Source organism: Trachurus japonicus, chromosome 6, assembly GCF_045865225.1.
Source record: "Trachurus japonicus isolate A0001 chromosome 6, Traja_1.0".
Lineage (NCBI taxonomy): Eukaryota > Metazoa > Chordata > Actinopteri > Carangiformes > Carangidae > Trachurus > Trachurus japonicus.
Genome location: NC_140912.1, coordinates 34,521,914 through 34,544,551, shown reverse-complemented (window position 1 = coordinate 34,544,551; position 22,638 = coordinate 34,521,914). Strand labels below are relative to the sequence as shown.

General features: G+C 42.3%; 2 protein-coding genes across 2 annotated transcripts in view; both read left to right on the top strand.

Annotated features, from left to right (window-relative positions):
* LOC146986551 (protein NLRC3-like) overlaps positions 1-12,387 on the top strand; it is a 37,336-nt gene extending 24,949 nt beyond the window's left edge. Inside the window, exons 5-6 of the mRNA XM_085780392.1 lie at positions 10,477-10,561; positions 12,373-12,387. Coding sequence (XP_085636518.1) covers positions 10,477-10,561; positions 12,373-12,387 — 100 coding nt within the window. The remainder of the gene's footprint in view (positions 1-10,476; positions 10,562-12,372) is intronic.
* LOC146986534 (uncharacterized) overlaps positions 1-22,638 on the top strand; it is a 1,046,957-nt gene that overhangs the window by 366,885 nt on the left and 657,434 nt on the right. Inside the window, exon 9 of the mRNA XM_085780502.1 lies at positions 17,300-17,473. Coding sequence (XP_085636628.1) covers positions 17,300-17,473 — 174 coding nt within the window. The remainder of the gene's footprint in view (positions 1-17,299; positions 17,474-22,638) is intronic.

Here is a 22,638-nt window from a genome sequence, read left to right as displayed (position 1 = left end):
ACTACAGTAAAGGAAGGAGAGAGAAGAGAGAAGAGAGGAAGAGGGGGAGGAGAGAAAGAGGATAGAGAGAGTGAGGGAGGGGGAGGAGAGGAGAGAGAGAGGAAAGAGGGGAAAGAGATAGGAAGAGGGGGAGGAGAGAGAGAAAGAAAGGGGGAAAGGGAGAGAGGGGAGACAGGGATAGACTTGGAAGGAGGGAGGAAGATAGAGGGGGAGAGAGAAGAGAGGGGGAGGGAAGAAGGGCAGAGAGAAAGAGGGAGAGGAGAGAGAGAGGGGGGAGGGAAGAGGAGAGAGGGAGAGAGAAGAGGGAGGGAGAGGGGGAGAGACTTAGGGAGGGGGCAGAGAGAAAGAGGGAGAGGATAGAGGAAGTGCGGGAGGAGAGAGAGAGAGAAGGGGGAGAAAGGGAGCGTAGAGAGAGGGGGAGACAGGGAGAGACTTAGAGGGAGGGAGGAAGAGAAAGAGAAAGGAGAGAGAGGGGAGGAGGGAAGGGGAGAGAGAGAGAGAGAGAAGGGGGGAGGGAGGAAGCGAGAGGGGGAGGAGAGAAGAGAGACCTTTGACCTTTAACTTTCCCTTTAATTCATCAAATACTTCACCTCCATAAAAGCAGAAGCATCAAATCAGCCACATACAGATCAACAGCAGCAACATGAACAAACATTCAGTGTTTCAGAGACTGAGGAGCAGAGACTGGTCGACTACACAACATAAAACACCACACACACACACACACACACACACACACACACACACACTAATGCTGCGTTTAAGACAACTCGGAAGTCGGAAAAAAAAATAGCTCTGAGTTGTAAAAAAATGAATTGAACGGCGTCGAACTCGGAAATTACAGGTCGGGAACTCGGGTATCATATCAGAGCTCCGACTTTCCGACTTGACGTTACGACAACATCAAAACATGGCGGACCTCGTCTTAAACGGTTAGAATTTAGACATTTTAAGTTATTTGTTGAGGTTTTAATGCATATTTTTGTGTATTATTGCAGTAGCCTCTATGAAATACGTTTATATTAAGCTGTGATTGTTGTATGGTGTGAAATTGCAGTCTGGAAATAACGTTTAACTGTTATCAAGGCCGTAACATTATATGTGCACTCATCTGCGGCGTCTCCTCTCCTCCAAAATAAACATCATTTACTGCTGCATTTATTTCTCGTATTCAGCGATGAGCCACAACAATACGCCAAACTTCCTTCAGGTATCCATGTTTCTTTTCTTCCGAGTTCCTGCAGCGTGAACGCAATGATGTCGGAAGTCGGACATTTCCGAGTTGGGAATCCCGACCTCCGAGTTGTTATGAACGCAGCATAACTCCTCCAGGTCAGAGACCGTTCTGTAATACGTGAACTGCACCTTTAGCCGAGTGGCGACTGAACCCCTGAACATGAATGAGGCATCAGTCGACCCCAGACCTTCCATCCTGTTTCTGCTGCTCAGCCTGATGCTCGTTGCTGCTGCTGCTTCACCTATGAGGGAGGTGACCACGGAGACCAGGACCAGAACCAGGACCAGGACCAGGACCAGGACCAGAACCAGGACCAGGACCAGGACCAGGACCAGAACCAGGACCTGAATTAGGAACCAGGACCAGGACCAGGACCAGGAACCAGAACCAGGAACCAGGACCAGGACCAGGACCAGGACCAGGACCAGAACCAGGACCAGAACCAAAACCAGGACTCAAAAACTGGTTTTGACAACAGAGTTGATCTGTTGGTCCAGTTTAAAATCACTGTCAAGCTTTACTCAAGATTAGAAACTCCTCCTCCTCTTCCTCCTCCTCCTCTGAACACATCAGGTCCACTGTAGCAAGTAGCCGTCCTGAACCAATCAGAGAGAGGGATGAAAATAATGCTGATAATGTGATTGGCCACCAGTGACACGCCCACTTGTTACACACACGATAATTTATTCTTTCTAATCCCAGAGTCAGAGATGAACTCAGCACAATCAGCTTCTGTTCCCCACAGAAAAACACCTGTAAGATGTGTGTGTGTGTGTGTGTGTGTGTGTGTGTGTGTGTGTGTTCTTGTATTTACTACGTTGTGGGGACCGTCGAGAGTTTTTAACCAACAGAGTGAGGACATTTAGGGGAAGTGAGGACATTTTGGCCGTTCCTCACTTTTTCCAAGGGCTGTTTGAGGGTTAAGACTTTAGGTTATAATTAGGTTTAAGTTAGGTTAAGAGTAATGGTTAAGGTTAGGGTAAGGGGCTAGGGAACACATTATGTCAATGAGTGCATTTCTAAAAGGAGTTCATCATGATTCTCCTTGTATCCTCCTGGTTTCTGTGTGGACTTACATTTAGTTGTGGTTGTGTTTTCCATATATGGTCGTGTTGCCAGACCGGGGCGAGTTAAGTTACAACACTGAGACACAAATTAGTTGATGACAACATGTGTGATGAATAAGACAGAGAACAGACTGAGCTGTAACTTGTAGTGGAGTGTCTTTAAATCTCTCAGCAGCTCTTCTACCACAGCTGGATCTCAGCTCACTGTTTATTCATGGTGTCAGAGTTCACCTGTCCATACAGGTGTAATACCAGGAGTTACCCAGCAGATGGCGCCACTCTACTGTAGAAAGTGACTTCCTCAATATAATTTATTGTTCAGTTTAAAGTCCATGAGATGAACTTTAAACTGAGTAATAAATGATTGTAACTGCAGAGAGAGGAGGTAAAACTGTTCAGACGCCATTTTAGAGTGAACGGAGCAGAAGGAGAGAGACTGAAGTCTGAGGCGGGTGAGTGTGAAAAGAACTTTATTTTATTTTTATTTTTTTTTATTGTTGTTGTTGTTGTGTCAGAGTGTGAGAGTCAGTGTGTCTGTGTGGACTGTGGAGGGAAGAAGAGTCAGACGTAGTCCGTACATACGTCAGCACATTGTCTCAGATTCACCTCCACACAACTTCTTCAAACTCAGAACAAACATCAAAGGTCAAAGGTCACGGTGACTGGATGAACATGGATTTAATGTCAAAGTCATAGATACATACACGTAGATGCTGCATTCAGGCTTGTCAACACGTCAACACAGCCGCCATCTTGGGTACTATGAGTGGTGGAGGTCAACGACTGGATCAAACAAGGACGTGATTATAGTTTGTCCTCGGTGGATTTGGGTGTGTCTTGATTCTGTGTGTGTGTGTGTGTGTGTGTGTGTGTGTGTGTGTGTGTGTGTGTGTGTGTGTGTGTTACTGGTTTCCCTCTCAGACTGACTGAAGTCCTGAAGATGAGTGTTAATGTGGAGGAACAGGAGGACAGATCAAAGTCTCTGGAGAGTGACCGGTCCAAACATGAACCTCCAGACTCACAGTAAGAGACCAGATAAAAACCTGAAGTGTGTGTGACGTCACAGAAGAGGAAATGTGTGTGTGTCCACCGATCAATGTGATGTGAATAAAAACATGTTTGTGTTTGCAGAGGTCAGAACTACAGACTGAGAGCAGAGTCTCCAGGATCCATCTGTCTGTCCATGAGGAGTGACATGTCTAACGGACAACCTCTAAACTTCAGTCTTGGACCTGGACCTCCAGAGTCACAGTAAGAAACCAGATTTAGACCTGTGTGCAGGTTTGGAGGGTTACTTTAAAAATGTAATCAGTAACTTACTCCAAGTATCACAATTAAAGTTATGTACTGGATTACTTTGAGTTACTATTGGATTACTTTAATACAAAATATGCAAATTAAGAATATCACACAACCAACACACATCAATCCACGTCGATTAGATCACTCAAAACAGGAAGTCAAACTCACCGAGCAGCCGGTAAATTTCAAAATAAAACACAATGGACAAACTCCCGTGACAAACGACCATGAGTCACCGGTCAGTCAGAGTCCTGAAGCTGACAGGACGTCATGAAGGAAATAAAAAATAATAGTGGAGGAGGAAAACGGCAACATTTTAAAATGTAATCCTGACAAGAAGTAATCCCCATTTTATCAAATAGACCAGCAATCTGATGACATGTTTTTTTCTGTACTGTAAATAAATAAATAAATAAATAAATAGATAAAAATAAAGTTGATACTGTAACAGATTACAGTTTCCTTCTTTTTTCTCTTACGCCATGACATGTAATCCATTACTCCCCAAGCCTGCCTGTGTGTGTGTCCTCTCCGTGTGTGTGTGTCAGTGTTAGTGTGTGATCCTGTGTAGAGCTGATGTGAGACAGATGTTCAGCAGCTGGACACTGGACACATTTAATGTCTGACTGACTCTACACTGTTGTCTATGATGGTGCTGTGTTGCTTCCATCCTTCACTACAGTGTGTGGTGCTGGATGCTGACGTCACTGGAGACTTCCCACAATGCATCTGTGTTCAGAGAACTGATCAGTGATCAATGTGATGTGAATAAAAACATGTTTGTGTTTGCAGAGGTCAGAACCACAGACTGAGAGCAGAGTCTCCAGGATCCATCTGTCTGTCTATGAAGAGTGACCGGTCCAAAAGAGAACCTATAAACTTCAAGTCTGGGCCTGGACCTGGACCCACCTGCTGGTCTATGAGGAGTGACTGGTCCATGGGACATCCTATTGATTTCAAGTCTGGACCTGGACCATCAGAGTCACGGTAAGAGACTGTTTCTACTGTAAACTGAGCTGAAGATGATTCAGTCATTACATAACACTCATAGTGTTAGTTAAAGAGCTTGTAGCACCCTATAATGTAATAATTTCCTGAAAATGTAATAAAATTTGCACTTAACACGATCGAAAATGTAATAAAACCCAATAATGTAATAACTCCACCAATAATGTAATAAAATGTCCTGACTGATATTGTAATAACATTTTACTGATAATGTAATACATTATTGCATTATGGGCATTTATGACATTTTCAGGAACCCTCCTGAAAATGTCATAAATTCCCAGTGGGTTAAATTGCAGACCTTGAGTACCATACAGTCATATGCACAAGTGCAGATACTCAGAGACATGCAAATATGTTTGTGTTTGCAGAGATCAGAACCACAGACTGAGAGCAGAGTCTCCAGGATCCATCTGTCTGTCCATGAGGAGTGACCGGTCCATGGGAAATCGTCCAGACTTCAGTCTTGGACCTGGACCTCCAGAGTCACAGTAAGAAACCAGATACAGAAAGACAAAAACAGAAACAGGGGCATCAGAGAACATGGTCAGAGGTAGTATACTGTGTGTTGCAGCAATGCAAAGACCAGTTCACAGTTATTGTAAGGTGGGGTGTGGTTACTGTCCATGTGATCAGTGATCAATGTGATGTGAATAAAAACATGTTTGTGTTTGCAGAGGTCAGAACCACAGACTGAGAGCAGAGTCTCCAGGATCCATCTGTCTGTCCATGAGGAGTGACCGGTCCAAAGAAGAACCTATAAACTTCAAGTCTGGACCTGGACCTGGACCCACCTGCTGGTCTATGAGGAGTGACCGGTCAATGGGACATCCTATTGATTTCAAGTCTGGACCTGGACCTCCAGAGTCACGGTAAGAGACTGTTTCTACTGTAAACTGAGCTGAAGATGATTCAGTCATTACATAACACTCATAGTGTTAGTTAAAGAGCTTGTAGCAACCAAAAACGTAATAACGGCCAATAACGTAATAACAGCCAATAATGTGATCATTTTGGCCATTTTAAATGTAATAAAGCCGATAATGTAATAACACACCAATAATGTAATAAAAGTTTTGAGCCAATAACATAATAACTTTTTGCCAATAATGTAATAAGTGATTACATTATTGGCTGGTAATAACTGGTGTCGATAATGTAATAATACATAAATATGACTGCAGTTCTTGGAAATAAAAGGCTTTTTTGCAGTTTTTGTGCAGTTTGCTAATCAAAAATAGGTAAGTGGATGACATAGTCGTCATATTTATTCATCCAAGATATGTACTCTCATCTTTCACCTCTCTCTCTCTCTCTCTCTCACTTCTACCATGCTTAATGATATGTTTGCAAACGGAAGAAGTAAGCATTGTAGGCTATCAACAACCTCCAAAACATAACCAAACTTGTGTATTGAATGGTGTCTGCAGCCAGTTTATGTTTCAGTCATGTATAACTTCCTGCCTCAGACAAACCATGTGAAATGTGATAATCCCAGCATGGCTCGGAGGATCAATGGAGTTGATTTGGTTTTACCATTCTCTTTCTATTTGAATTTGAGCTTAAAGGTCCCGTGTTGGATAAAGTGACATTTTGATGTTTTTTTTGTTTTTTGCAGTGATAATGAAGCAACATAGGTTCTATATTTATACTGTGAAAGTATAAAGGTAGTTTTTTCATTCACAAATGTAAAAAAAAAAAAAAAAAAAAAAAAAAATTACCTTTATACTGTATGGAGCAATACAAACATACCTTTAGACTTTCACAGTATTAATATAGAACCTAAAGCTGCTTTATCATCACTGTAGAAAAAACAAAAAACATGTGAAATGTCACTTTATCTAAATGGGACCTTTAAGCTCAATGTTTTGATGTAGTAATTTTCAAACATGAAAATCAAAGTTAGACGTATGAAACCTGCAGAGATTTCATTTTAGATCTCCAACAGCTGGTTTCTATAGTAGTGATCTATTTGTTGATTGGTGCTGCAAAAGAAAACATTTCTTTGAGAAAGAGATTTCTGAACGTGTACAATTGTGCTGCCACTTCATTTGGAACTTCATTTGGGTGTTCTGGAGATAACGCTAACCATCAAGTTGGACAAATGATGGCTAAATATGTTAATTAAAGAAAATCAATGGTAAAACCAAATCAACTCCATTGCTCCTCCGAGCCATGCTGGGATTATCACATTTCACATGGTTTGTCTGAGGCAGGAAGTTATACATGACTGAAACATAAACTGGCTGACAGACACCATTCAATACACAAGTTTGGTTATGTTTTAGAGGTTGTTGATAGCCTACAATGCTTACTTCTTCCGTTTGCAAACATATCATTAAGCATGGTAGAAGTGAGAGAGAGAGAGAGAGAGAGAGAGAGAGGTGAAAGATAGTACATCTTGGATGAATAAATATGACGACTATGTCATCCACTATACCTATTTTTGATTAGCAAACTGCACAAAAAAGCCTTTTATTTCCAAGAACTGCAGTCATATTTATGTAATATTACATTATCGGCACCAGTTATTACATTGTCAAAGGTTTGTTTAATACTAGGCCATAACGTAATAACCAGCCAATAATGTAATCACTTATTACATTATTGGCAAAATGTTAATACGTTATTGGCTCAAAAGTTTTATTACATTATTGGCGTGTTATTACATTATTGGCTTTATTACATTTAAAATGGCCAAAATTATTACGTTTTTGGCTGTTATTATGTTATTGGCCGTTATTACGTTTTTGGTTTCTACAAGCTTGTAGCACCCTATAATGTTATAATTTCCTGAAAATGTAATAACGCCTGAAAATGTAATAAAATTTGCACTTCAACCGATCGAAAATGTAATAAAACCCAATAATGTAATAACTCAACCAATAATGTAATAAAATGTCCTGACTGATATTGTAATAACATTTTTACTGATAATGTAATACATTATTACATTATGGGGGATTTATTACATTTTCAGGAGCCCTCCTGAAAATGTAATAAATTCCCAGTGGGTTAAATTGCAGACCTTGAGTACCATACAGCCATATGCACAAGTGCAGATACTCAGGGACATGCAACTACATCCTGGTCTTACTGAGTGGGTGATGGACTTACCTCCAACTTTCTCCAACTTCCCATTTCTCTGACCATACATTTCTATATTTTTGCGTCCATTAGTCCAACCTACCATTTCTCCGATTTAAAGGAGAGTTCCAGGCAAATTCAACTTGGGGGTGTATTTTCCTAACATTTTAGGTCTAAAAGAAGGAATCTGAAGATTTTCAGTTTAATTGCACCTGTTTTGCGGTAGTTGTGTCTTTCCCCGCATCGCCACGGCAGCAATGAATGGGAGCGGATGCAAGTTCCGCTGCTTAGGCTGTTTACATCCCTCAAAGCCGTAATTTTTTCAGTCAGAGAAATGGGCAGTCAGACTTTTGGGCGGTTGGACTGACGTATTCTCCCCACACTGGAGACCCGAGGTACCTCTTCACTTAGGTAAATATCATAATATACTATAAGTATGACAATTTGTCAAGTATTACATTATCAGTTTTGAAAAAAAAAAACGATCTGAAAATGTAATAAATTCCCAATAATGTAGTAAGGTATTACATTATTGGTTGAGTTATTACATTATTGGGTTTTATTACATTTTCAATCGAGTTAAGTACAAATTTTATTACATTTTCAGGTGTTATTAAATTTTCAGGAAATTATTACATTATAGGGTGCTTCAGTCCAGAACCAACGTCAAACACATGATCCATGTCTGAAAGAGTCACAGAGAAGTTCAGAGGAAAACACCAGATTTAAGGTCAACAGATAAACAGAGACAGAAACCAGACCAGTTCAGGACCAGGTCTTCATTCAGCTCGTCTCTCTGCACTCGTCTTCCTCTGCTTTCTCTGTCTGCTCCTCTGCTTACTGAAGCCCCGGCCGCTCGAGGTGGTTAACCAATCAGAGCTCAGATGTGGAGCTGTGACATGTTGTTGATCCAGAAATGTCTTGACAGGAGGAAGAGGAGTGGTGTCTCTGTGGACCAGCAGCTGTCCTGCTGTGGTCTCTGTCAGGACGTCCTGAAGGATCCAGTCTCCACCAGCTGTGGACACTGGTTCTGCAGACAGTGCTTCACCTTAGACTGGGACCAGTCTGGTTCTTCAGGACCCCCCTCCTGTCCCCAGTGTGGAAAAAGACCCAGAACCAGAGGTGGACTGCAGACAGCCAATCAGAGCAGCTGTGGACAAAGTGAGACTGAACATCTGTCTGCTGATGTGGTCATTTGTGAAACCAGGACCTGTTGTTTTGTCCAGAGTCATTGTTCCATCACACAGCACTGACATTTAAGATGATGATTCAAACCTTCTCTTTGTTGTCTGTAGTTTTTCTGTAGCTGATGAAAATGATCTGATCAGATTGTCAGACTCTCTGTCTTCTGTCTGACTCTGTCTCTTCTCTCTCAGCAGATCGTGGTCTGCAGGAGGTTTTAGATCAACATAAGATCAGTCTGAGGAGCAGATGTGAACGAGTGACTGAAGGAACTGAGGCAACAGGAAGTGGAACAGGAAGTGGAACCCTCCTCAACAGGATCTACACTGAGCTCTACATCACAGAGGGACAGAGTGAAGAGGTTAATACCCAACATGAGGTGAGACAGCTGGAGACAACGTCCAAGAAGAAGACCCTCCATGACACTCCAATCAAGTGCAACGACATCTTTAAAGACTTACCTGTCCAACAGAGAGAGGACGTCTCTACGGTCTCACCTGTCCAACAGAGAGAGGACGTCTCCACGGTCTCACCTGTCCAACAGAGAGAGGACGTCTCTACGGTCTCACCTGTCCAACAGAGACCCATCAGAGTGGTTCTGACCAACGGCGTCGCTGGCGTTGGAAAAACCTTCTCGGTGCAGAAGTTCACTCTGGACTGGGCCGAGGGCTTGGAGAACCAAGATGTCAGTCTGCTGGTTCTGCTTTCGTTCAGGGAGCTGAACCTGATCAGAGATCAGCGGTTGAGTCTTCTCAGGCTGCTCCATGTTTTCCATCCAACATTACAGAAGGTCACAGCAGAGCAGCTGGCTGTCTGTAAACTTCTCTTCATCTTTGACGGCCTGGATGAAAGCCGACTGTCACTGGACTTCAACAACAGGGAGGTTGTGTCTGATGTCACACAGACGTCATCAGTCAACGTGCTGCTGACAAACCTCATCCAGGGGAATCTGCTTCCCTCGGCTCTTGTCTGGATCACCTCCAGACCTGCAGCAGCCAATCAGATCCCTCCTACATGTGTTGACAGGGTAACAGAGGTCCGAGGCTTCACTGACGCCCAGATGGAGGAGTACTTCAGGAGGAGGTCCAGTGATGAAGATCTGTCCAGAAGAATCATCTCACACATCCAGACGTCCAGGACCCTCCACATCATGTGTCAAGTCCCAGTCTTCTGCTGGATCAGTGCTACAGTTCTGGAGCACATGTTGACCACAGACCAGAGAGGAGAGCTGCCCAAGACCACGACTGACCTGTTCTCACACTTCCTGCTGGTCCAGACAAAGAGGAAGAAGAACAAGTACGGTGAAGGACATGAGACGAGTCCACAGGAGTTGACGGAGGCCGACAGGGAAGTTCTTCTGAAGCTGGGGAGGCTGGCGTTTGAACAGCTGGAGAGAGGAAACATCATGTTCTACCAAGAAGACCTGGAACAGTGTGGTCTGGATGTCACAGAGGCCTTGGTGAACTCAGGACTCTGTACTGAGATCTTCAAAAGAGCGAGTGTGATCTTCCAGAAAACAGTGTACTGCTTTGTTCATCTGAGTGTTCAGGAGTTTCTGGCTGCAGTCTACATGTTCCACTGTTTCACCAACAGGAACACACAGGTCCTCAAGAACTTCCTGGGAAAAGACTACGAAGAGAGTGAGAAGAGCACAATGCCTTCCTCTGATGGAATCAAGGCGAGCAGTCATCCATCAATTGATAGCAATCATCCACTGATCAATAACAGTCATCCATTGATTGATAACAGTCATCCATTGATTGATAACAGTCATCAATGGATAAATAACAGTCATCCATGGATCAATAACAGTCATCCATCGATCAATACCAGTCATCCATCGATCAAAAACAGTCATCCATCGATCAATAACAGTCATCCATTGATCGATAACAGTCATCCATGGATCGATAACAGTCCTCCACAGATCGGTAACAGTCATCCCCCGATCTATAACAGTCATCCATTGATTGATAACAGTCATCCTTCACTTGTTAACAGTCATCAATGGATAAATAACAGTCATCCATGGATCGGTAACAGTCATCCATCAATCAATAACAGTCATCCATCGATCAATAACAGTCATCCATTGATCGATAACAGTCATCCATGGATCAATAGCAGTCATCCATTAATGGTTAACAGTCATCCATGGATCAATAGCAGTCATCCATCGATCAATAACAGTCATCCATTGATCGATAACAGTCATCCATGGATCGATAACAGTCATCCATCGATCAATAACAGTCATCCATTGATCGATAACAGTCATCCATGGATCGATAGCAGTCATCCATCGATCAATAACAGTCATCCATTGATCAATAACAGTCATCCATCAATGGTTAACAGTCATCCATCGATCAATAACAGTCCTCCATTGATCAATAACAGTCCTCTAACCCTGGATGACTTCCTGCAGAGAGTCTTGAAGAAATCCCTCCGCAGTAGAAACGGTCACCTGGACCTGTTTGTTCGCTTCCTTCATGGCCTCTCTCTGGAGTCCAACCAGAGGCTGTTAGGAGGTCTGCTGGGTCAGACAGACAACAGTCCAGAAACCATCCAGAGAACCATCAACAACCTGAAGGAAAAGAAGACAAAGATCTCTCCTGACAGAAGCATCAACATCTTCCACTGTCTGACGGAGATGAAGGACCAGTCAGTTCATCAGCAGATCCAACAGTTCCTCAAGTCAGAGAACAGATCAAAGGAGAAACTCTCTGTGATCCAGTGTTCAGCTCTGGGCTACATGCTGCAGATGTCAGAGCAGGTTCTGGACGAGTTGGACCTGAGCAAGTACAACACATCAGAGGAGGGACGACTGAGACTGATCCCAGCTGTGAGGAACTGCAGGAAGGCTCGGTAAGTCTAGACATGATCAATATAGAGGGATTATACGTCTACGTCACTGACATTCTACTGCGCATGTCACCTGCAGAAAGAGAGCAGCAAGCGCCGTGATCATGTCTTTTTGTACTGTTAGTTGCACTAATGTTTTGTAATAACAAAATAACAAAACCCACAAATTTTACAGAATACCGTCAACTCGCACCCCTTTCCAGGCAAACGGTAAAATAGGCACACCTGTTGTGTACCCACAATGTTCTGCCTGCTGGCTAATGCGTGTATGTAGCTGCAAATGTGAGTAAATGAGCAAACATGGTATCCTACGTCTGCGTGTATTATTGCTAAACAAGGCAACCACTCGGGTTACTACAGTTACCTCCATGGATCTAGTGTAGTCAAAGCGGTGTTAGCTAGAGATGTTTTTGCGAGTCTGCTTCCCGTTTCCATGGAAATACATGGGGTCCGACTAAGACCTGAAACACAATCAGTCACGTCAGTATACTACTATGCAATGGAACCTAGTTTACCTCTACAGCAAATAATCCAACCCTTAGTAACGACCTAGCAACAGAAAACATTTTCTTGTCCCACATGAGTGAACTCTGAACTGACGTTAATGTTTTATCGTGGTCTCAGACTTTCCCCAAGTAAATTAATACTGCATCGCCGGCACAGCTGATGGGGAAAGTCAAACATTTCAATTACTCCAGATTATTTCAAAACCCAAAAATCGCAAAAAAAGAGAGACAGAAAAACATAGAGGTAATATCTTCCATTTTATCCAATGAAATATTCAGCTCCAATGCCATAATATTCTAGCCTGACAAGCCAGACTATATCACTAAAATGTATAGTCTGGAAACGACCGGTAGACCTCGGCTCAATCCAGGGGGCGGGATGAAGGCTGTCTTTCAAACTGCCTCTGCACGCAATAGGGTAGCGCTACGACCAATCAGAGCAAAGAGCAGGAGCAGGATGACGTTAGCCTGACAAGCCAATTAAAATGTATGTCGCCATCGCCTTAAGCCCACCCAACGACTCTCTAAACAGATAGAGCGCTGTGATTGGTGAACACAATCGGTGTTCGAGACTCAAAAAGTTCCTATGGCTCGTGTCTAGACCATAGACTGTAAAAAGAATGGACGTAGCACCTGTGACGTCACCCATTGGTTTTGGGGAGTCGTTTTTGTGACTCAAATATGGCGGCCTGAACAGCGCCATGTTGGATTGGCCGGCCGAGAACCCGCCCACTGGCCTCGAAGCAGCTGTCCACGGAGCTGCTCGGACCTGTCACTCAACGTTTCCGCGCCCTGATTGGCCAGAATTTTAACCTAATAACAGTAAAACTGTAGAGTTAAAAAAAAATTCACCCCCCTCAGAGTGTGTGCGGGGGTAGAAACTATCGATTGAGACGAAAAAACGTTCTGACACCAGGCTTTTAACATGTTTACTGAGGATGTAAAGTCGGCGATTTTAACATGGGGGTCTATGGGGAATGCTCCCTTCTGACACCAGCCCCCAGAGGAATCCGAGGGGATTGCAGTTTTTTGAGCGCGGAAGTGAGCTTCACTTCTCAGACCGACAACTGCCCCCTTGGTCTAGACCCACCTACGGAGCAAATATTTTTGCTGCCGCTAGGGTGCGTCTAGATTTCTAGGCTAATAATATTCATATTTTCACCGCGATCACAACTAGTGTCTCTCTGACTTTGTACACATACAGTACAGAAGGGAGAATACCCTCTTGGCTAAAACGGTACACTTTACAGTATGTTAACTAAAACATGGTTATTTCTTTATTTTAATTGTTCTAAAATTTGAATTTGGCAGCTGACAGGAACTCTACAGGAGGTTGATTTATGGTGCATTCCAGGCGACCCATAACTCGTGTTTTTCCGACCTGTGAACAGTACCAGTTCGATCTGGTACGAGTTCACAGATCGGAAGTTACGAGTTCAACTGCCGTTATAGTGACTTTCACGGGTAACAGGTCGGAAAAACATGAGTTAGGGGTTGCCTGGAACGCTACAAAGTTGTAAGTCGTGACTTGAAGTTGTAACTTATGGGATCAAAAGCCTGCCTGGAACGCAGCATTAGTTTGTGAGTTATTTTCACGAGTAACATAACGTTTCTAAAAAAATAAAAATAAGAATCCATGGATGGTTACCATGGAGATGGATAGAACAACATGACATGGTGGAATAATATTTTTAGTGATGAGTGAGGCGTGTTGTCATGCTGATTTGAGCACGTTCTACATTTCTTGTTGACCAATCATATTTGTTGTATAACTCATCAATAGTTGGGTTTCCATCCACCTTTTCTTATGCGCATTTTGTGAAAATGCGCATAAATACTTGAATGGAAACGCCAGAAATTCGAATAAAGGCAGTAAATGCGCATAAAAGTTTATACGCTTGGAGGGGGTATCGATTAAAGGAAATGCGACTTTTTGTGATGGAAACAGATTATGCGAATTGAGGCAGAGTTTGTGGGTGAAGCTGCTGGACTTCACCCAGCGACGCCCCGGTCTCCCAGCTCTCCTCTCTGCACCGCAACACAAACGCGCTAACCCATAATCTTTTGTTTATGACGGTTAAGACTACACAAACACACGCCGTAACATTGTTATGTAACTTATTGATTTTTCACCGGCTTCGTATGTAAACAGATGCACATGGGCGAGAGGAGCATAACCAAAACAGCGGAAAAGCGAGCAGACTGTCACAGTTCCCTACTGTCTTTCTGTGTAAATATCTCATGTTACAACATGAAAACCTGCAGCTTATATTCAAGTGCGGCCTATATATGTATTTTCTATTAAAATGTAGCGGATTATACAGGTGCGTCTATAGTCCGGAAAGTACGTAAATTGTCCATGATGTTGAGTGTCAGCTGAGTGTCAACTGTTGGATACATTCACGCTCTCTTATGACGTAATCTCACGGTGCACTCCTCCTAATCGCAAAACACTAATGAATGGAAACGGGCATAAATTCGCTTTGCTTTTTGCGCATTTTCACAAAATCCGCTTTTAAATTCGATACGACTTGGATGGAAACCCAGCTACAGTGAGGTGAAGCAGCAGAATATCACTGGTAGATCAGCATCAATGCTCCTCATTGATCACCTAAGTGATGAGGATCCTGTCAAACTCAGTCAGAAAAGATGAGCTGAGGCTCAGATGTTCATCACATCATCACGTCCCGTCATCAGATGCATCAGCTGTGTTTTTACTGCAGCTTTCATCTGGTTTGATTCTGACACATTTTATATTTTCGGGCAGAGGAAGGACGCTGGAGCTAAAACTGACCGTGTCCTCCAGCGTCCTTCCTCTGTCTATTGCTCATCTGTCTCCGGCCCAAGACGCACCGGTCTGCAGTTTGTCCCCAAGCTGAAACGCAAGGATTCTCCCACTTGTTCATTTTATATTTTCTCTCTTCACAGACTTGTTGGTTGTAAACTCTCAGGGAGTCACTGTGAAGTCGTGGCCTCAGCTCTGAAGTCCAACCCCTCCCACCTGACAGAACTGGACCTGAGTCTCAACAAACTGAGTGATTCATCAGTGAAGGTTGTGTGTGCTGGACTGGAGAGTCCAAACTGTCGACTGGAGACTCTGAGGTGAGTTCACTGACTGGACCTGTTGGACTTTTGTCTGTGTTCAGTTCAAATGTGTGAAGTTCAGTTTGAAGCAGCGACTGATTGTGACTCCATGTTACTGCAGCTGGTAGAAGGTGAAGGGTCAGAGGTCACTCAGAGGTCAGTGTGGTGATGATGATGATGATGATGATGATGATGATGATGATGATGATGATGATGATGATGATGATGATGATGATGATGAGCTGCTCTCAGATGAAGCTGCTAACAGAACAGCTGGATCAGCAACTGTAGCTGAAGCTGAGCAGATGTGTGTGTGTGTGTGTGTGTGTGTGTGTGTGTGTATTGCACAGACTCAACTTTACTGCTCCACAATGACATTTTGAGCTTGATGTCGACTCGTCGCTGATCAGGTGATTTTGGCAGCACATGTGGAGAGCTGCTTGAAACAACAGCTGAGTGGCTGAATGAAACTAATCCGTCACCCTAATTGATTTAAATTGTCTTCTGTTGCTGATGCACGGCCTTGATAAACTTGGTTATTCATTTTATTCTAGTTGAGGATGTGGATGATCATGAGGGAGGGAGTAGTGGTGCAACAGATCAGTGTTTTTTTTTGTTTTTTTTTTAATCAATTTTTTATTTTGTTTTATTTCATTACAATTCCATTTATCCATTCCCCTTGACCCCACCCTTTTCCCGGGGGTAACATTAGATTAATAATTATTATTATTAATATCAACAGTACATAGCAGACATATTCATAAGACAGAGAAAAAACTAAACAAAACAAAAGGACAACAAAAACAACACACAAGCCCATCAAAACAACACTTTGACTTTCTAGGTTGTGTATAGCTTCTACCTTTGTCTTTTGGGAACGAGCACTGGAAACAGATCAGTGTTGATCCTTGATCGCTCTCCACGGATCGGCACGCAAGTGTTCCACAGGTCGTTGATGAAAAGAAAGTTGTGAAGGTAGCACAAAAAAAAACTCTGCTCGTATAGGCAGCTCTATGTCGCACACAACAACAAACAATAACAACCAATCAACCAGAATCGAAAAACAAAAACTGTGACTGAGCAGGACTGTGATGGTGATTGGCTTACAGACCTTTGCTTGTGTCGTTTTCCTCCCTAACACACAGTAGCTCCAGTATTTTCTTTTCACTTCTATAGGAGTGTATGTTACAAAAAAACTGATTTACAGCTGGTTGTTTATTTACCTGCTGTTCTGTACTGATTTCTATCAACCTGTCAGTGGATACAGATTGTTGCAAAGCGTTTCCCTCCTCCTGTGATTTTAGTTATGACAGGAAAATATGAACAACGTTGGGGCGGTGCGTGGCGCAGTGGTTAAGGTGGCCGCCCCATGTAGAGGCTACAGTCCTCAACGCAGGCGTCCCTGGTTTGAATCCCGCGTCGGGCAGACCTTTCCTTCCTGCATGTCATTCCCCCTCTCTCTGCCTCCCCCTTTCCTGTCTATATCACTGTCTATCAAATAAAGGCAAAAACGGCAAAAAATATATACTTAAAAAAAAAAAAAATGAACGACGTCATCGGCGACTAGTCGACGTCGACTCGACTTTCATAACATTAGAGTCGACTTTAAAAAATCTGAATTCATGCAACTACTAACCACACACACAGTTTATCATCCTCTGTGTGTGTGTGTGTGTGTGTGTGTCTTTGATCCAGTTCAGTCCTGAATCAGAGTTGTAGTCAGTGTTTAGTCCATCAGGTATTGATCAGATATTGATTGTATATTGACAGACTGATCTGAGGTCAGCAGCAGCTGATGAATCTGTGCTGACATGTGGATGATGTGTGTAGAAGGCCACATGATGATGATCCACAACAACACAAGGACAAAGTCCCTCTACTCATTTACACACTGATCATTGATCAGGACACATCTGATCAATCATCAATCATTTCATCTTCTTCTTTTATTCTTTATTCAGATTGGAGTGCTGCAGTTTGTCAGAGATCAGCTGTTCTTCTCTGGGCTCAGCTCTGAAGTCCAACCCCTCCCACCTGAGAGAACTGAACCTGAGCCACAACGAGCTGCAGGATTCAGGAGTGAAGCATCTGAGTGGTTTTCTGGAGAGTCCAGACTGTAGACTGGAGACTCTGAGGTCAGACTCTGTTTTATTTCTGTGCTCAGATGAATGTGATGTGAAAGTTGTGTTGATACTGAGCTGCAGACATGAGGCTGATATTCTACTGATCCACACTGAGGCTGTAGGACAGGGTAGGCAGGCGCTCACAGACCAAGACCAGGGCTGTGGGGGGTCGGCACCTCAGACAGCTCATCACACAACAACCTCACAACAAACACATTCATGCACAATGGTTCACACAGATCCAAGTCTTAAACATGTGCAACACCTTTTCCCCACAATCCATGCCGTCCTGACACCAGCTGTTATTAACACACAACTCGGATCAATAACAGGATCACATGTTGGAGCACCGCTCACATCACACAACAAACCTTTAACACAATCCACACTCACACCTGAGACTGAAGTCAAGCCAGCCCACACGTTGTTTTAAGGTGCGCGCATATACGGCACATTACGGCAAGAGTGAGAAAGTGCCCATAAAATGAAAAAAGCAATGACCCCGAAACGTCTGATGTGGCATTTCAAAATAAAAGCCGGCCTTTCAAAATAAAAGCCTTGAACACTGCATTAATTAAAAAAACCTGCTAGTTATTACTGTACCATTCCACTTCAGACTGATAGTACTCAACCTGAAGATGACATCCAGAAAAAATCAGACCAATCTGATGTGGAATTTCAGAATAAAAGCCCTCTAAACTTTAATATTTTAAAATATTTTGTGTACATTTACAGTATACATTTTTAAAAACTACTAGTTATCACTGTACCATTCCACTTCAGACTGATAGTACTCGACCTGAGGATGACACCCAGAAAAAATCAGACCAATCTGATGTGGAATTTCAGAATAAAAGTCCTCTGAACTTTAATATTTTTAAGTGATTTGTGTACATTTACAGTATCATTTAAATTCCACATCAGATCGCCCTGATTTTTTTCTGGGTGTCATCCTGAGGTCGAGTACTATCAATCTGAAGTTGAATGGTACAGTAATAACTAGCAGTTTTTTTTTTTGTTTTTTTTTTTAAATGGTACTGTAAATGTACACAAAAATATCTAAGTTCAGAGGGCTTTTATTGTTCAACATCAGATTGGTCTGATTTTTTCTGGGTATCATCTTCAGGTCGTGTACTATCAGTCTGAAGTTGAATGGTACAGTAATAACTAGCAGTTTAAAAAAAAAAGATACTGTAAATGTACACAAAATACTTAAAAATATGCAAGTTCCGAGGGCTTTTATTCTGAAATTCCACATCAGATTGGTCTGATTTTTTCTGGGTGTCATCCTGAGGTCGAGTACTATCAGTCTGAAGTTGAATGGTACAGTAATAACTAGCAGTTTAAAAAAAATGATACTGTAAATGTACACAAAATACTTCAAAATATGCAAGTTCAGAGGGCTTTTATTCTGAAATTCCACATCAGATTGGTCTGATTTTTTCTGGATGTCATCTTCAGGTCGAGTACTTTCAGTCTGAAGTGGAATGGTACAGTAATAACTAGCAGTTTAAAACAAAATGATACTGTAAATGTACACAAAATACTTCAAAATATGCAAGTTCAGAGGGCTTTTATTCCGAAATTCCACATCAGAGTGGTCTGATTTTTTCTGGGTGTCATCTTCAGGTCGAGTACTTTCAGTCTGAAGTGGAATGGTACAGTAATAACCAGCATTTTAAAAAAATGATACTGTAAATGTACACAAAATACTTCAAAATATGCAAGTTCAGAGGGCTTTTATTTTGAAATTCCACATCAGATTGGTCTGATTTTTTCTGGATGTCATCTTCAGGTCGAGTACTTTCAGTCTGAAGTGGAATGGTACAGTAATAACTAGCAGTTTTTTTTTAATGATACTGTAAATGTACACAAAAATATGCAAGTTCAGAGGGCTTTTATTCTGAAATTCCACATCAGATTGGTCTGATTTTTTCTGGGTATCATCTTCAGGTCGAGTACAATCAGTCTGAAGTGGAATGGTACAGTAATAACTAGCAGTTTTTCTTAAAATAATACTGTAAATGTATACAAATGCAGTGTTAAAGGCTTTTATTTTGAAAGGCCGGCTCTTATTTTGAAATGCAACATCAGACGTTTCGGGGGCGTTGCTTTCATTTTACGGGCACTTTCTCGCTCTTGCCGTAATGTGCCGTATATGCGCGCACCTTAAAACAACGTGTGGGCTGGCTTGACTTCAGTGATCTGAGCAACAAGGATGTTAACTGTACACAACAAGCTGTTATTACAAGGTTTACAACAGAGAAGACGCACAACCTGGGCTGTGTGTGTGTGTGTGTATCTAAGAGAGTCAGAGAGAGAGTAGGTTAAAACTTGCTAACTGTTAGCCACCGTAGCTCAGGCGTTGGTCTCCCGTCAGATAAAAGCTGCTGTTGTTCTTCAGATGAAGCTCATTAAGGTGTTCACCTCTCCAGTGGAGCATCACTGCAGTTGAATTAGCTGCTAAACTGCTGGAGGCTAAAAAGCCAGGGGACACGTCTGTGTGTTGACCATTCACCAAGGCAACGTGAACAGAAGTGCAGCTCAGACATGGTGCAGTTAAGTTAAGAGGCAGCGTAGCGTTGTGCCTCTTCACCTCCATGTGAACTCTCTGTGGGAACTTACTGCACATGTGCAAACAGCCACATACACACCGTACTGACAGAAGAGGCAGAGCAGCTCTGGGCCTTTGCTCTGTAATACTACACATGGCTGAGTGGTTTGTGCAGCTGCTGCCTGGACAGAAGCTAGCTCTGTTTACTGGCTTTTATTAGACCATGAAAATCACCACATTCTGACACATTGAACTTGTAGTAAAGTTATCTGAAAGTCCAAAAGAATCCAACTTTAGATGAAGTGAATAAATCAAAGCCCTGACTGCACCTCACTGGTTTTTAGTCCAGTCTCTGTTTCTCTTCATGTTTCACCTCCACTACAGAAACACATGTGATGTATCAGACAATAACTGATCTATAATCAATAGCTGCTGGCTCCACCTCTTTCCTGAGGCTCTGTGATGTTTATAGTGAAACATTCAAAGCCAACATCCCATAATAAGCAGGTGTGGTTCAGGTTTTTCTGTCTCTGAGCTTCATTCAACGTGTGTTTCTACATGTTAGTTGTCATGGTAACAGAGTTCAGCCTCACATGTTTGTTGTCTTGAGCATGGTCAGTAAATCTCTGATCAATGTGGCTGCACAACATGAGTTTGTCTGGATGGAGCCACAGGTGGAGCTGACAGGTGAAGAGGCGGAGTCACTGCGTCTGTGTTGAAGCAGCAGCAGCTTCTCATGAATATTAATGAGCTGTTTTCTCTCTATGTGACTGTTTAACCTGCTTCCTGTTGCTTCAGCTGTTGGACTTTGATTTTCTAAACTTGTTCTTTCTGAAGCTTCTTCAGCTCTGAACAGATGATGAGACACTGAACGCTGTCAACAAGGAGCTTTGTCCTCAACTCACTGCTTTTATTCTTTATTCAGATTGGAAAGCTGCAGTTTGTCAGAGATCAGCTGTTCTTCTCTGGTCTCAGCTCTGAAGTCCAACCCCTCCCACCTGAGAGAACTGGAGCTGAGTGACAACTACAGCCTGAAGGATTCAGGAGTGAAGCATCTGAGTGGTTTTCTGGAGAGTCCAGACTGTAGACTGGAGACTCTGAGGTCAGTTCACTGACTGTTACTGTTGTAGATCTTAGATCTTTGATCCACAACTGAACCTGATTGATCTTCACTCAGAACTTGAATCATTGACTTTGATGTCATGAATGAAGGACGTTTGAAATAGTTGTTGTCTCATGTTTCCACTTGTTCTTCTCTCACACTGACAATGACTCTTCACTTTCAGCTCATTTCACTCAGTCTGATCAATAATCAATGATCTGATCGATTCTGTGTGTGTGTGTGTGTGTGTGTGTGTGTGTGTGTGTGTGTGTGTGTGTGTGTGTGTGTGTGTGTGTGTGTGTGTGTGTGTGTGTGTGTGTGTGTGTGTGTGATCTTCATTTCATCTTCTTATTTTATTCTTTATTCAGATTGAGGAACTGCAGTTTGTCAGACATCAGCTGTTCTTCTCTGGTCTCAGCTCTGAAGTCCAACCCCTCCCACCTGAGAGAACTGGACCTGAGATTCTACAACACCCTGAGCTCTTCATCTCTGCAGCAGCTTCATGATCTTGTGAAGAGTCCAGACTTTCGACTGGAGACTCTGGAGTGTGACTGATCTGTAGCTGTTTCCACAGCTGATGAGACTGTGGGAGTGAAATAAAGTGTAAAGTGCAGCAGGTGAACCTGTCAGGATGTGACATCATCACGTATGACATCATCTATGACATCACAGACTCAGAAAACGCTGCAGCAGCTTCAATGTGTCAATCATCAGTGATCCAGTCACAGGTAAAGGTGTTGAGTCAAACAGGAACAATGAGCTTCACCTGTCACTCAAGTACAGGAAGTACTTTTACTCCAGTAACTCCAAACTAAATACTTTTACTGTGATACTGTCATTATAGAAACTTTTACTCTGCTCCTATATTATAGTATTCACTGTGATACCTTGTAAGAAGTACTTTTACTCTGATACTGTCTACAGAAACTACCTTTATTGTTGTGCTGTAAATACAGTAAGTATTTTTACTGTGGTACTGTTAGTAGCCTACTGCCACATCCACTTGTCGTGCACAACAAAACACAGCAAAAGACCAAAATACATGTTTTATAACGAATTTCTTCTTTTCGCCCTCAGTCTTATTAAACAGAAAGATGCCATTTAATTAAACTGTTTAGTATTATTGATAAGTATGATTTACAAAAGAACCCTAGGCTTTATTTTATAACTTAACACACATGTGTTCATAATTTCCTGTACGTTTTTTTCTTCTTTTTTTTCAATATTTGCTCTTTCAAGACTCAACATGTAGTCATAACACATCAGAATATCATTGCAGAGCAGCTAAAACAACAACAACAACAACATGAAAAGATAAATATTATTTAGGTGTCAGGCTCAGACACATTTTAAAATGAAAGTGTTTATTTTTGCAAATTACAATAAAAGGATGTTTTTTTTTTCATGGTTTTACAGTGAATGTGTTGTCGAACAAGAGATTATGAATAAACGCAAGAACTGTCAGGTTTAGTTTTTTAAACACACGTGAAAAACTACGGAGTGATATTTGTAATTTTGTTG